Consider the following 14,477-nt stretch of genomic DNA (forward strand, 5'->3'; position numbering starts at 1 on the left):
AGACAGTTCGGCCAAGCCACTCCTTTCCAGGGACCAGAGTCTGCCTCGAACACACCCTTTTAATACACGCCGTTCCAGCAGGGAGCAGCAGCTTGGCGTTGTGTAACCGTTTGTGCACCTAAGACCCGCAGGTGCCACTGTGAACTTAGTTTGACTGCTGAGCTGTAGCAGGTGCAGCTTTTGAGAATAAATCGAAGCAGCGAAAGAAGGGATTCAGGTTGAGGAACTCTAAGGAAAAGCAGTTAGAACAAATACAGATTTTTTTAAATTTAAAGCCATTAACTTACTATCTAGTTTATTTATAATTTAGGATCACTTATGGTAGGAGGAGTGGGCAGGCTCGCTGGCAAAAAGAGGCGTTGGGACTCGCCTGCTGATTTCCACCGCCTCGTGCCCAAGGCGGGCTAGCAGCCCCGGCTGTCTGTCTGGGGTGGGGCAGTGCAAGGCGGGCCAGGCCAAGCACCTCTTCCTGCCCCTGCCACCCCTCGGATTGGGGCCAGGGCCCATACGATGCCTCTGGTGGCCTTAGCTCTGCCGTACCCTTTGGAGCGTACGGTAAAGCTGCTTTTGTACCAGACTGTGTTTTGTAACGTGTACAGGCACAGGCGCATTAAACAGAACTAACTTCATGCCTCCCGTGTGTTTTGGGGAAGAGACCAGAACCCCGCTGTCCCCTCGGCCTGCCTGCCTAGAGCGCACAGTGGGGACAGCTGCCTCCGTCCATGCTTTCTCGCTGCTCTGCTGACGGCACAGCCGAGGGCTCGCCCAGAAATACGGAAGTCCAGCTTTCTGTGGCAACGGGCTCCCAATGTTGCTGCAGCATTAACCCTCAAAATAGGGTAGTTTCTTTTTTTAAAGAAACACATCTGCAGTAACCCATCTCCAGAAGGGTGGATCTGAACTGGGTTTCTGCTCAAGCGCAGCATCCACTGCCTGGCTGCGCCCCTCTGCTTCCCTAAGACCCACAGGCAGCAGCCAGCAACCCGCAGGGTGAAAAACAAGCTTGTTTTGATGGCTGCTTGTCAAGAAATGCCATGGAAGGCCCCCACCTCAAATTAAATTGAAAAAAAAAGTTTTTGGGGTCCCTTAATTGGCAGCAGGATGCTTTCAACGACAGGCAGCAAATTCAGGAATGTGGCGGCAGAGCCTGCGCTAAGGTGGCTGCTGTTACTCCAGAGAAAACAGGACGGGGGCTTCCCTGGGAAGCACAGCTGAGCAAGAGAACTTCCCCCTCCTCTTGCCTTTTAAAACCGTTGGGGTGGGGGTGGGAGGCTGAAAAGTGGATGGAAAGAAGTTCCTTGAACAGCCCATTGACTCCCACCAATTTGTGCATCCGGCCCGGAGGACCCAGCCTTGCTGCAGAGATGCCCAGGGCCTGGTTAGCGGGCGGAATGCACCTTTTCTGGCCCCAGCACTGACCGGCGTGGCTGCCTCAGCCCCCTGATCTGGTTCAGTGCTTCCCAGCAGCTGCCAGCTCTCTTACTGACCACAGGAGAGCCGATGACACGCTCAGCCTGGAGCAAAGCCTTAACATTTGCAGAAGCTGCCCTTGTTCTGCTGAACAGAAGCCTGCAAGCAGGAAGGTAAATTTCCCCTGCTTTAGGGGTAGGGGTGGGGGTGGGGGGGCGGAAACAGCTACACCATCATCTCCAATGCCCCATTTATTTACCTTAGTAGCAAAGAACTGAAAAAGTTTGGTTCTAAGTTATACAGGACGTTTTAAACAGGAAGCAAATATTACATTTGTACAAAAGGAAAAAAATTAAACCAGAACCTCTCTCAAGACCTTCCCCTCCAGCAAATACAAGCCAACAGAATTCGGCCCTTCCAGTTCAGGGTGGCCCTCTTGTCGCAAACGGGGACCGCATGAAAGACGAGTGTCTCAGGCTGCTTTTCTGCGCTGCTGCTGCTGAGCTCCCCATGGCTGTTGCCCCACTGCCCCCCTCATGCAGGAGATGCCCCCCCTTTCTGCTCAGGGGCCACACCAGCTGCCAAGGGCTTCTGCAGCCCACCGGGCGCACCAGTTTTCCACAGCCCTTGCCGAGTTAAAATGGGCCTCCATTCCCTACCCCAAGCAGGTCAGCAGCACCACTGGAGGGCAACTGACGAACCGGCCCAGGCAGGGTGTCCCGTGGCCCTGGATCAAGGGCCCAGGCGTTCCTGGAGAAGAGGGGGGCATCCCGAGCGATACTGGGGGCCAAAATGGAGCCTTTGGGAAGCTGAATTGGCTCATCTAAGGAAGCCCGGGGGAGGAACTCCGCAATCAGGTGGCCACTCTGTGGTCACTACATCCAACAGAGTATTGGCCCACACTTCCCCACCCGGGACCCGTTAGCTTGGGACCGCCCCCAATTTGGCAGGATCAACTGCACAGTCTCAAATCCTACTGACTTTCACAAGGGGGGGCAAGTGGGCCGAGCGGTGGAGGCAGTCCCAGCCCAGCCTTTAATGGCTCATTCCAGGTGAGGAGGCTCATGGCGGGAGCAGCCCTCCACCTTGGCTGCAGCACAGGGTGCCCGGGCATCGCAGGAGCTCCTCTGGGCAGGTGGCTGCCAGGAGGCCCAAGACAGGACTGGAGTGGCTCAAACTTGTGCCCCTCTCAAGACAGGAGGACAGCCCTGAAACCTTTTCGCCGGCAGAATGAGGCTGACTGGCGCAGCAGCCTGGCTCCAGCCCTGGCCCTGCTGTGCCGCCATCGAGGCAAACTGAAGCAGGCCTCATCCCAGCCAGCAGCCCTTTCTGTGGCTGAGAGGAGGCAGGAAGGAAAGTCAGCCAGAAACGGTTCTGTGTGTCTAGCATCTCCACAAGGGCTTGGCCAACCGAAAGTGCTGCAGGGTGCTCCAGAGGTGCTGTGGGCAGCACAGGCTTCCTGCGGTGGTCCGCCTGTGCGATCGCCACCCATCCTCCCCAGGCACCCACCTGCAACAAGGCAGGCCCGGGAGGAGGGGGGACGGGGTGGTGGCAGCTGCGGCCTGCCTGCTGTCACCACTCTTCCTCCGCTCAGGCCTTGTTGAGTGTCCAAAGGGGGTCCAGCCGGCTGAGGGGATCATCGCTGGGGGGAGCTCCTCGCAGGCCCTCCCCGTTCTGGGGCTGGAGGAAGCTCTGCTTGCTCACCTTGTGCCTGCCCTTGAGGGCGCTGTCTAGGGTGAACGCCTCTGGAGTCAGGGACGCCAGGAGCTCCAGGGAGGAGGAGGAGGAGGAGGGGGGGGGCGGCGGCCGAGCTGGCATGGAAGCCAAGGGCTCCCCCCCTGGCAGGCCCGGCAGGCCCCCCGTCTTGTTGCTCTCCTGTTCCACGGGGCTGCCATGGTCCACAGGCGGAGGCCCCACCATCTCGGGTGGCCCTGGGGCAGGCGTGGCTGGCGGAGGACAAGGGGGGGCAGCCTCTGCGCAGCCTGGCTCGGGAAAGACGAGGGGAGCTGCAGAGGCAGGTGCTGGGAGCAGGGCAGCATCCACCAGGGCAGCCGAGGGCGGGGGCTCTGATGGTCGCCCATTGGGGGGAGGCTCGGCGCTTCCCGAGAGAGGCCGGATGCTGAGCTTCGCGATGGTGGCCTGGATGGAGCTGATGGGGACGTCACCCCCCAACACCAGGTCTTGTGGATCCTGCTGGACATACAACTGGGGGGAGGGAGGGAGGGGGGGAGGGGGGGAGGGAAGAGAGGGGGCGTCTGAGCGGAGCTGCGGGGAGGTCCCCCCTGCACCCGGCTGCCGGGACTCGCTGCAGTGGCAAGGAAGGGCACCGGTGGGGCAGTGCCCTTTCACCTCCTTCCATCCTCTCCCCTTGTTCTTCCTGAAGGAGGAGCTTGCTTCCCCGAGGGGCTTCAGCCCTCCCCTCAAGAGCACCCCCAGGCTGTGGAGGGGCTGTGCCTGGCTCGACCCCCCCTCTCTAACACTGCCCCACAGGGCTGCAGCCAAACGGGCGGGCGAACAAGCCTCACTTTCTGGGCAGTGCTGCAGGCCGGTTTGCCGGCGGAGGCGGCCGTCACCCCGTGCCTCTGCAGCACCTGCTTGGCGTGCTTCAAGACCGACTCGTAGCAGAACTTGAGGTGGACCTGGAAGAGAAGCAGCCCGTCAGGCCCCCGCTGAAGCCGGCTCACGCAGGGGTCAGCTCCCGCGGCCTCCAGGGCCAGGCCCGCCCGTGTCCGCACCTTCTCCTGCAGCATGTGCTTCCTCTGCCGGCGGATCCGCTTCACCAGCTGAGCCAAGTCCGGGATGCTGTTGCCAGCTTCCAGCTCCTGCATGGCTGCGTACAAGAGGCAGAAGGCGCCGGTGCGGCCCACCCCGGAGCTGTGGGGGACAGAAGCCGGCCGTGACCGGTCAGGAAGGGCCCCGCGCTTTTGCTCCCCCCCCGGCTCTGTGCCCGAGCCTGCGAGGCTTGGGGGGTTTCTGAAAAGGGCGGGGGCGATGCAAAGGCTCCCCACTGCTAAGGAACGCCGGGGGAGCCCTCCTGCAAGAGCCGTGGGGACCGGAGAGCAGATCAGAGGGGCCTGGCGCTCCCCGCATTACCTGCAGTGGACCACGATGGGGGTGTGGAGGGGCCGCTGGTGGAGGTAGTGGCTGTGCACCTCCTGGATGAAGTGGAGCAGATCCCCTTTGCTGTCTGGCAGGCCGCTGCGGGGGAGAAGGACGGTTGGCCTGGCTGCCTTGAGCAAGCCATCCCAGAAGCCCCCAGTGACCGTCCCGTCCCGTCCCGCCCCGGCCGCCTCGCCATGCCACCCCCTGCTTCAGCCCGCTTCAGCCGGCCCCTCCCTCCCTCCCCCCTGGACTTGATGCACGCACAGCTCCGGCCAAGAGGAGAACTGCAGGTGGATGACCGTCCGCTTCAGGCTCTGATCCCGGAACTGCAGGGTGATCATCCTCTCCAGGTGGGTGGGGGTGGCCTTGAGGCTGGTGAGGACCAGGGTGATGGGGCCATGGACCATGGGCTGGCCCCGCTCCGTGGGGAAGTAACGGACCACCTTTTGCTGCCAAATGAGAGAGAGGTCAGGGAGGGTCCTCCTGAGGCCACCCCGAGAGCCGAGGCTGGCTTTCTCCGGCCAGGGTCCCGGGGAGGCCCAGAAGCTTGGCATGCCAAGGCCAGCTTCCCAAACCAGACAACAGACAGGTGGAACCGCACAGCTGCTTCTCCTGTCCACCCCAGCCTGCAACAGCAATGGCTGAGGAGGATGGGGGCTGGAGTACTGATCTGAACAAGTGGAATAATACAGCCCTGCCCGTTCACCCGATTCTGCACCGACCTCCCCTTGGGCTGACATCCCAGAAAGACCCCTTAATGGAGAAGGAAGGGTGCCCCCCACCCCATTCCTGGTAAAGGCCTGGGTTGGAGCCTTGCCCGTCTCTGCCCCCAAAGCGGAAGAGGTCATCCCACTTTTAAAACTACTGCGGTATCTGGGCTCTCCTGCTCAACAGCGTCTCCCTGCCTGTAACAATATGTGAGAAAGACCTTGAGAAACCCGGGGTGGTGGGGGGAAGAGATGCTGCCTAGGGAAAGGTCAGATAAGAGAGGGCAGAGCCCACAGCTGCATAACCGGTGGAGGAAGAGGCTCAGAAGGGACCCTCCCTAGTTTTTTGGGCTGTAAAGGGGGCGGGGGGAGAATTGTCCTTTCAGACTCGCAAAATTCTGTCGATGTAGCCTTACAACGAAGTAGAATTAGCTCACCTGGTTGTGTTTCCTGTCTGGTCCACCTGGGAAGGCTGACATCAATCTTGCAAGTCTGAAAGTACAAACCTCCCACTGTCTCCTTTACTGCCTGAGAAGTTAGGGCGGGTCCCTCCTGAGCCTCTTTCTCCGCCCATTATGCAGCTGCGGGCTCTGCCCTCCCTTATCAGCATCCCATCTCTCAAGGTCTTTCTCACATACCATTACACCACCACAGGTGGTCGAGGAAAGTTCACAGAGGACCAAGCACGCTCTGGCCCTTTGCCCACCTGCGCCACCAAACCGCTCCCAGGACCACTAGATGCCTAAGAAGTCACTTCTGGCTCCCGAGACCAAGCCAAAGGCAAGCGAAGCGATGCCCCCTCCCTGCCCCGGAGCACTCCCCACCTTCTCTATCTCCTGCTCGGAGACCAGCATGACAACAAGCGACACCTTCTGCTCGTGGATCATCAGCCAGAAGTCCGAGGCCGTGCCGACCAGCGGGGCCTGGGTGGCGATGATGGTGGGGCAGTAGGAGGAGAGGTCCTCGATCCGGCTGGCGTTGATGTAGTCGTCCTTGCCTGACTGCAAGATGACCCGGTTCCTGTCGTAGGGCATGACGTCCTGGTGGCGGTTCTTCATGGAGTAGCAGCGGGCGATGGCGATTGAGAGCTGCCGGGCGTCCTTCTCCTGGGCCTCCTGGAGCTCCTTCCAGATGCTGTCCAGCTCGCTGACCGTGCCCGGCAGAGGGGCCTTCTCGAGGCGGGCCACTACGCCCTGGAAGCGCTCCAGATCTGCCAGGAGGCGCCAGAGGCGCTCGGGCTTCTCATAGGGGTCGTCCTCGATTAGCCGCACAGCCTTGGGCTTCAGCCCATCCTTGGCGTCGGCCTTGGTGGGCTGCAGGAGCGGCTGGCCGACCGTGGCCTTGGCCCCCCCGTGCTGGCTCTCGGGGCTGGAGGACAGGAGGTCGTCGGGGGAGGAGCTCTGCCGCTGAAAGGTGGCCTCAGAGGGGGCCTGGGGCAGCAGCGTGGCTCCGGGAGCCAGGGAGGAGGGAGGGAGCTGGGAGGGCAAGAGACAGGGGGCCGGGAGGGTCATGCAGGGGCGAGGAGAGGGGGCTGGCGGGGGAACCACCCCTCCGCCTGAGACCTGGCTCAGAGCTGGGCTGGGGGCAGGAGGGACGTGATGAAGGGGAGGCTGGCTCACGGGAGAGGGCTGAGGGCCCGCCAGACCCACGGGGGCACCAGGAAGCTGGGCCGAAGCAGGGGGAACAGCAGCAAAGGCGACTGGGGCCGGTGTGCCAGGAGGCCCAGGGTGAAGGGGGACCCGCTGAACAGGGCCCATCGTGCCTCCAGGGGCGGTGGTGGGGAAGGCCAAGGTGCCCGAGGGGGGTGGCAGGGGGTCACGGGGGGGCAGCTGATAATGCCGGGGGCCCAGCTGGAGGGGGAGCTGCCCTTGGCTGGGAGCATGTGTGGGCACAGGGCTCGGGAGCACCGGTTGGCCCGGGGCCTGGGACAGATAAGGCTGGGGGAACGCTGGCTGTGGTTGCTGGGTCTGGGGAAGGAAGGGGGGCAGCTGCTGCTGCTGCTGCTGCTGGGGGGGCAGCATAGCTGCCACAGTCTGCAGACAAGCCGGGCGATCAGGGGGTGGCTGGAGTGGCCCCTGGGGTGGGAAGCCTGGCTGGGGCTGAGAGGCTGAGAAAGGGGCCGGCCCCGACTGCAGGAAGGGAGCTCCGCCTGCCGGGACGTAGGCAAATGGGAAGGGGGCTGACCCCTGCGGGCCCCCCACGAAGCCACCTTGGGAAGGAGGCCCCGCCCACTGGGGGAGGGAGCCAGTCATCCCCTGGGGAGCCGTGCAGCTGGAGATGGGGGCCTGGATGCTGTCCACGGTGGTGGTGGCGGGCCGGACTCCCTGCGTGTGCGGGGGAAAGTGGGGGGGCGCAAAGTGGCTTGGGGCCGGGGCAGGAGGCCTCACCGTGAGAGGGGTGTGTTGGCCCGCTGGCAGCACCCCACTGGGAGGAGCCAGTGGCCCCACCCCATAAACGGCCCCTGGGGCGGACCGGGGCATCGGCATGTGCTGGGGAGATGTCCTTGGGGGTGGCCGGGGGGCCCCGGGGTAGGCTGGCTGGTGCGGGGCAAGGACTGGGTGTTGAGCAGCAGCCCCCGGGGGGTAGACCTGTGGGTGGGGCAGGCCAGAGGCCGCAGAGCTCCTAGGAGCCAGGACAGGGAAAGGGGCCTGTCCAGAGCCGGGGGGGATCCTGGCTGGCTGGTAGGGCCGGGGAAGAGGGCCAGTTCCCGGGAACTGCCCTGGGTCAAAGTGGGGCCGGAGCTGACCAGCTCCCCCAAAGGCCTCGCCTGCAGGCCCCCTGAGCCCGGCACAGGCTGAGGCCGGCTCCACCCGGAGTGCGGCCAGGGCGTCTGCGGGCAGCTGCGCCAGGTGAGCCGCCAGGACCTCTGGCGGCAGGCTGCGCAGCTCCTCCGGCAGGTCGGCCAGGGAGAGGGAGGCCAGGGCCGACGGCTCACAGGCCAGCTCTGCATCTGCGGGTTTCTTCTGGAGGGCTGGCTTGGGGGTGGTCGGCCGGGGGGGAGGCTTCCTCTTCGTCTCCCTGCCGGAACAAGCACAGGGTGGGAGCTGGGGGGCTCTGAACCAACTGCACCCCTCCCTCTGCCCAGCCTGCCTCACGGGGGTGTCACCAGACACACCACCCTTCGTTTGTGGAGGGAGGGCAGGGAATTGGCCTAACAAACTAGGGACCCAACCAACGGGGGGCCAGGCGGACAGTCCCGAGGACCATGACCACATCCCCCAGAGGCTCATAATCCAACCCCTCCCAGCAAACCATACGGAGTCCGGATTTGAGAGAACTCAACCTACTTCACCTGTTGAATATTTCAAATATTCTTCGCAGCGGCCCACCTTACCCCGTGGCGAACAGTTGCTGGGTGGCTACGGGCAGATGTGATCAGAGCAGAAAAACAGCCCTGGTTTGCTGCTCTTACCGCTGCACAGCAATCCCTGATGAGGATCTGAGGCACACTCCGCTGGATTCACTCTTCACGTGTGGACTTCAATTCCCAGAATTCCCCAGCCAGCCATGCTGGCTGGGGAATTCTGGGAGTTGAAGTCCACCCATCTTAAAGTGGCCGAGGTTGAGAAACCCTGTGCTAAACCATCTTGAAGAAACCCATGGCATGCGTCCCTGAGGGGGCCACTTACTTCTCCAAAATCTGCTGCCGGCTCCCTTCAGCTGCTTTGCAGGCAGCCTGGGCCTTCTCCAGAAGTTTCGCCACTTTGCTCTCCAAGTCGGCATAAAACTCTTTCCCCTCCTGTGACTTCTTCATCAGGTCCTCGTAGGCCTCGTAAGAAGCCACCAGGGTCTGCAGGGTCGTGTTCCACCTGGGGGAGAGAAAAGCGGGGTGAGACTGAGCTGGGCAGGAAAGGTCCCCCCCCCCCGCAGATGACTATAAGGAGTGTGTGTGTGTGTGTGTGTGTGTGTGTGTGTGTGTGAGACGCACGTGGCTCAGCAATGTCAGGAGAGCCGCACGGTGGGAAGGCTTGACATTGCCCGCAGGGGAAGAGCGGATGGTGAAGATGACGGAGCTTGCTGAGATGGCTAAACTGACAGCCTCGGTTAGAGAAAAGACTCTAAGTTTAACGCCATTTTGAAACCTGTTTTGGTTTCCAAAAAAAATAATAATGAAATTATGATATATAGGCTAGATGATAGAAAAAATGAAAGTTATGTTGTAACCACAGAGGAGTTCAATTTAAGTTTATGCCGGTAACTGTTGAAAAAGAAAATCCGAAGTAATTTCTTTATTTCTGTTTGAAGAAATAGGCTGGACAGCCTTTGGCTCATCCAGTCTAGCCAACTGAGGATCACAGCACCATCTGGACGCATTTGGGACGTTTAGAAGCCAGGCCTGGAAGGCGAAACCCCGTTTCATTGCCCTTCCCTGAAACCAGTATTTCAGACCTGCTCTCTAGGGGCTCAGAGGTAGAAAACAGCTATTATTTATCACCAGCCATTGAGAGTCTGCTGCTCCAAAAATCTGGGCAGCCCCCTCTTAAAACCACCTGAATTGTCTGCCAAGGATGGCTGCACAAGACCCTGGAGGGGGCTACCCAAGGGGGTGCGCAAGATCCTGGAGCAAGATCCTGTCGATGGCTACCGCTGGATTACACAGGTGAATCATCTGCAGGATTTCCTTCTGCTGGTCCTGAATCTCTCTGCAATTAGCTTCAAGGGACGGCACTGAAAAAAACTTCTCTCTTCACTTTCTCAACAAATGATTTTCTCTACAGGTAGCCCTCGCTTAATGACCACAATTGGGACCGGAATTTCGGTTGCTAACTGAAGCAGTCATTAAGTGAATCCGACCTGATTTGACCACCTTTTTTGAGGCAGCCGTTAAGCAAATCACATGGTTCCCCATTGATTTTGCTCAGCAGAAGCTGGCTGAGAAGGTTGAAATGGTGATTGTGTGACCACAGGACACTGCAACAGTCATAAATGCAAACTGGCTGCCAAGCTCCCAAAACGTGATCATGTGACTGTGGAGAAATGTGGTGACGGTCGTAAGTGTGAGGATCAGTCATATGTCAGTTTTTCCAGCACTGGCGTAAGTCTGAACTGCCACTAAATGAATGGTCATTAAGCGAGGACTACCCATACCATGTTATAATATAACCTTGTTTATACTCACTTTCTATACCTTACTGCCAAGGTTTTGCTCTTTTCTCTTTTCTGCAAGCTCAGTGAAACTTCCACAGAGGACAGCCCTTAAGCGGACTTGCGAAGGTGATCACATAACACAAACGGCCACTGAGCCTACCAGCAGTGCGGCCACCACGCCCAGAGGGGCCCGCTCCGCTGCACTGCGTTTGGGGGCATCCGAGAACGTACTGGGGCAAACGTAACTCTGGATCAGTCCCCACGATTCTGATGAGAGCAGCTGCCCAGCAAGAGCTCATGGTCCCTTCCAACCAGCCAAGCTCACGGCCACCAGCAGAAGCCGTTTCTCACCTCGCCCACTCCCCCCACTCACTTGTGCTCCACCTCGGCCAGGGTTTTGCGTACGGCAGCATACTTGACGTTGGCATCAGTCAGAGCTTTGAGGATGTTCTCCTGGGCAGCCAAGTTCTGCTCCAAGTAGACTTTGATCTGGTCATACTTCCTCAGCTGCTCTTCAAAGAGTTTCTGGAACAAGACGGAGCAGAAGTGAAGGCAAAGCTAAAGGACCAAAGGACTTGGGGGGAGGGGGGGAGGAAGGGATTTTGAGTAACAGTGCAAGACAGGAAACAGAAAATGGAAGCTGGAGACGAGGAGGAAGCCCCTGGACTGCTGCCTAGCCTGATGCTGCCATCTTAAATGCCCGTGGAGGCAGGCATCCTGCGAAAACACGGCTGGACAAATGAAACTGTTGAGTTAACCAGGTGGTTTGGAAAGCCCAGCTGGATGGCATCGTCTCGGAGAGCTCTGTCCTGGGGGTCTGTAGGATGTTTCAACCACCTGTCAAGCTTGGAGCTTCTGAGAAGTGATTTTGTCGTGTGGGGAGGACGTTATCACAGGGCAGGTGCTCTGACCGTAGCTGCTTAACAACAGTTCATTTTCTCTGCTCTCTAAGCACGAGACATGGAAAAACCTGGCCAGGGCAGCTAAATATGCATGGAGAAGACTGACCCAGAAGGTTGCCTTCCTGCCTTTTGTCTGGACAAGAGGTAGCATAAGACAAACATCATCTAATGGAAAAACGAAGTACCTATCCAAATGCTGTCTGTGACGGTACGGTAGAGCCTGGCAAGGCACTTATTGTCTCAGTCCCTGACCCTCAACTGCATGAGGAACAGGGGAGGGAAGGCTCCCCAGTCCCACCCTAGGTCATCACAAGCCCCTCTCACAGCCTGGCTTCTCACCTTCATCTCGGACTGGTCTGTGGTCACCAGAGAGGTGGTGAGGTCATCCTTCTGGATCATCTCGCGCAGCTGCTGCTCCAGGGACATCCGCTGGTCCTTCATTTCCTGCACCTTGGCCAACATGCGCTTCACGTTCTGCATCCCTTGCTTGTCCTCTGCAGGTGAGACTCAAGTCAGGTGGGGGAAGGGGGCACCAGCACCCCCAAAGCCACCCGTTTCTCTCCTGCTAGTCCTGGGCAAGCAACTGCCAGGCGAGCCCTGGGCTGGAAAGATGGGGGACGCTGCCCACCAACCCACGGTCCAAGAGTGAAGCTGAATTTAATTTTAAAAACAAAGTAAACACACAAGGCGAGTTTCTTCACCAAGCAATGATTCCTCCTGTCATCTACAGAAATTATTCGTTGGCAAGTTAAATTTTCCACATTTCTCCTATTACATCAAAAAACTCATCCAGTGTTTGCTGGTCAGCAGAAAGGGGGAGCAGCTTCAGGGAAGAGCAGATTTAGCTTCCTCACTGTCACTCCCACCCTTGGAAGGTTAAGAATCCCACCCCTCAGCAGACCTGCTGACTACTCAAGAGGGAAACCTAGCAGAATCATGACGGGGGGCTTCTCCCCATTCAGACGGGACGGGGACTCTGCCCCAGAGAAGCCACGGGTGGCATGGCTGCACGTCACCTTCAGAGAGGCTGGGTGTGGGCAAGGCTGCCTTGACCTGCTCCAGGGGCCCGCTGAGCAGCCTCAGGTTGATGATGTGCAGATTCATAGCCTTGTGCAGTTCGGTGTTGGTGAAGCTCGCCTTCTCGTGCACCTCCATGTACTTGGCCCACTCCTTGGCCACTTCCGCGACCCCAGCAGCAGAGGAAAGTGGGGATCCCTGCTGCGGGGGCAGCTTCCCCAACATCTCTCGCAGCTTCTGCTCCTGAGACTCATCTTCATCAAGCAGGTCTTTGATCTCCTTCAGAGATGCTTCCACGTCCGTAAAAACTCCAGAAAGTACTGGGGGAGGAGAGGAGAGGAGAGGAGCAGATTAGTGGACGGTGCCAAAAGTGAAATAAGGCCTGGTTTCTGAATAATCACGGGTCCAGCTGGCTCTCTTGAGAATTTAGGTTGTCAACAGCAGAGAATCTCTGTAGCTCAGGGTTGAACTGGTGGGTTCTCAGTGCCCTCTGAGCTTAATTTTTTCTTGCAGATGTTTCATTCCCAGGGTAGGAAATATCATCAGAACTGCAATGCTGCAGAAAACAACCCAGTTCAGAGAACATCCAGAACCCGACCAGTTTGCCCATTGGGATGGCAGGCTGAAAACGACGCTCTCCCACCAGGACCACAGGGCAGGAGTCTTAAACTAGTTGCTCACCTTGCATGGACTGGACAAGGTTCTTCACTGTCTCTGGGCGTACGCTAAGGGCTGCACATTTCTCCATCAAGAGGGGTGGAATGTGGTTGTACATGTCCAAGTTGTCAACTGTCTCGGGGTCCAGCTGCAGAGAGTCCATGAACTGTCTGCAAGGAGATGGGAAAGGGCTTGTCATCATTTGTACACACCGCCCCACCCCAGGGGAGTAAAGCCTCTCAGGAACTGTTTTGCTTCGAGTGAGGAAATGCCAGCTTCAAGCCTTCCCTGTTGGAGCTGCCCAGCACATCTAGCAGGATGTTCACATATATGCAAGCGGATTTTTCTACACTTGATGCCTGAAGAGACAAAGTGACGGGGGAAAAGCAGAAGGTGTGGCATTCCCTGGGAATTCTGTCTGCCATGGCTTCTTCACCACTCAGAGACCTTGGATGGTTGAAACCACCATGGGATGAGACTGGAACCTGTAGACATAGCAGACCTGGACTTTGTTGGTCAGAGGAAGATGGAGTGGGACGGCCCATACCATCACCAACCAGTCCTCCTTCAGTCTGAAGCATGAAGGCAGGGCACGGGTCTTCTGGAGCATGATCTTAAAGGAGCTTTCGTGGCCAAAGGGAGGACCAGAGATGGCAGCAGATCAACTTTCCCAGTTGAGTCTGGCTGTGCTGAAGATGCAGGCGCCTAAGTAGTCTGCCCAAGGCCTCTGGTTCGTTCACGCCAATGAGAGATCGAGTCCCAGGTAAAGCAGGCAAACAGCCCTGAGAACACCGGGGAACAGGCAGTTCTCCCCAGAGCTTCAGGCACCCAGGAGCTCTTCACCTCTGGGGTGGCGGCATCCAACCCTGGGACCGACAGGGATCACTCCTCTTCCTTCCCCACCTTCAGCTTGGGCTACTTGACCCCTTGGCCCTCCCCAGCCCGGCCAGGGTCAGAAACATACGTACTCCAGGGTCTCATTCTTGGCATCAATCTTGGCCATCACTTCTCTCAGCAGCTTAGCTTTCTCTTCACTGAGGGAAAAAAACAAGCAGAAGCAGCCCTCAGTGCTGGGAACAGATTTTAAGGAGAACCAGCTTTCCAGCTTCAGAGATGGCTCCAGCCTCTCGCGTTGCTGGAGCAAGGGACTGTCACCAAAGGCTTCCCTCTCACCACATCTCAACCAGAGCTGAGCCAAGCCTCTCTTTGGGCTTCCCAATCGTGGACCTTACCTCGTTGAATTGGACTGCACTCCCACTGCCTGATCCCTACAGCTTCTGTTTACCCCGTGCTGCAGCAGAATCCCCTTTCCCACCTCCTTTCAAGCAACTGGCAGGCCAAAGGCACCCCCCAAGATGCCCATCAGCCTGAGGCCAGGCAAAAGCTCTGCCTTCCCACCTGTAGAGCGACGAGGCCTCATGGGCGGCCATTGGGACCAGTTTGGCAAAAATATCCGGGCCTGTCACAGCCGGATCGGTGGGGTTGACGGGAAGAGCCTTCACCAGCGGGGCACCTGAGGGGAAGAGGGAGCGATGACAGAGGCACCCACAAGCCCCCCAGAGCTCCATGGACAAGCAGGACGGCCTGCAAGTCA

At 58.8% G+C, this 14,477-nt stretch overlaps 1 protein-coding gene across 2 annotated transcripts in view; it reads right to left on the reverse strand.

The window, feature by feature from the left end:
* Positions 1–1,643: 1,643 nt before the first annotated feature.
* The window catches only part of PTPN23 (protein tyrosine phosphatase non-receptor type 23), a 37,888-nt gene continuing 25,054 nt past the window's right edge, over positions 1,644–14,477 (reverse strand). Inside the window, exons 13-25 of one of the 2 annotated variants that reach the window (XM_063303207.1) lie at positions 14,282–14,396; positions 13,852–13,917; positions 12,908–13,053; positions 12,226–12,546; positions 11,549–11,703; positions 10,681–10,832; positions 8,849–9,028; positions 6,044–8,237; positions 4,777–4,961; positions 4,504–4,608; positions 4,146–4,284; positions 3,936–4,049; positions 1,644–3,615 (exon numbers count right to left, since the gene is read on the reverse strand). In XM_063303207.1, coding sequence (XP_063159277.1) covers positions 3,001–3,615; positions 3,936–4,049; positions 4,146–4,284; positions 4,504–4,608; positions 4,777–4,961; positions 6,044–8,237; positions 8,849–9,028; positions 10,681–10,832; positions 11,549–11,703; positions 12,226–12,546; positions 12,908–13,053; positions 13,852–13,917; positions 14,282–14,396 — 4,487 coding nt within the window. In that variant the 3' untranslated portion in view covers positions 1,644–3,000. The remainder of the gene's footprint in view (positions 3,616–3,935; positions 4,050–4,145; positions 4,285–4,503; positions 4,609–4,776; positions 4,962–6,043; positions 8,238–8,848; positions 9,029–10,680; positions 10,833–11,548; positions 11,704–12,225; positions 12,547–12,907; positions 13,054–13,851; positions 13,918–14,281; positions 14,397–14,477) is intronic. The other variant, XM_063303208.1, reaches the window with a different exon arrangement.

This window comes from Candoia aspera, chromosome 4, assembly GCF_035149785.1.
Source record: "Candoia aspera isolate rCanAsp1 chromosome 4, rCanAsp1.hap2, whole genome shotgun sequence".
NCBI classification, from domain to species: Eukaryota; Metazoa; Chordata; class Lepidosauria; order Squamata; family Boidae; genus Candoia; species Candoia aspera.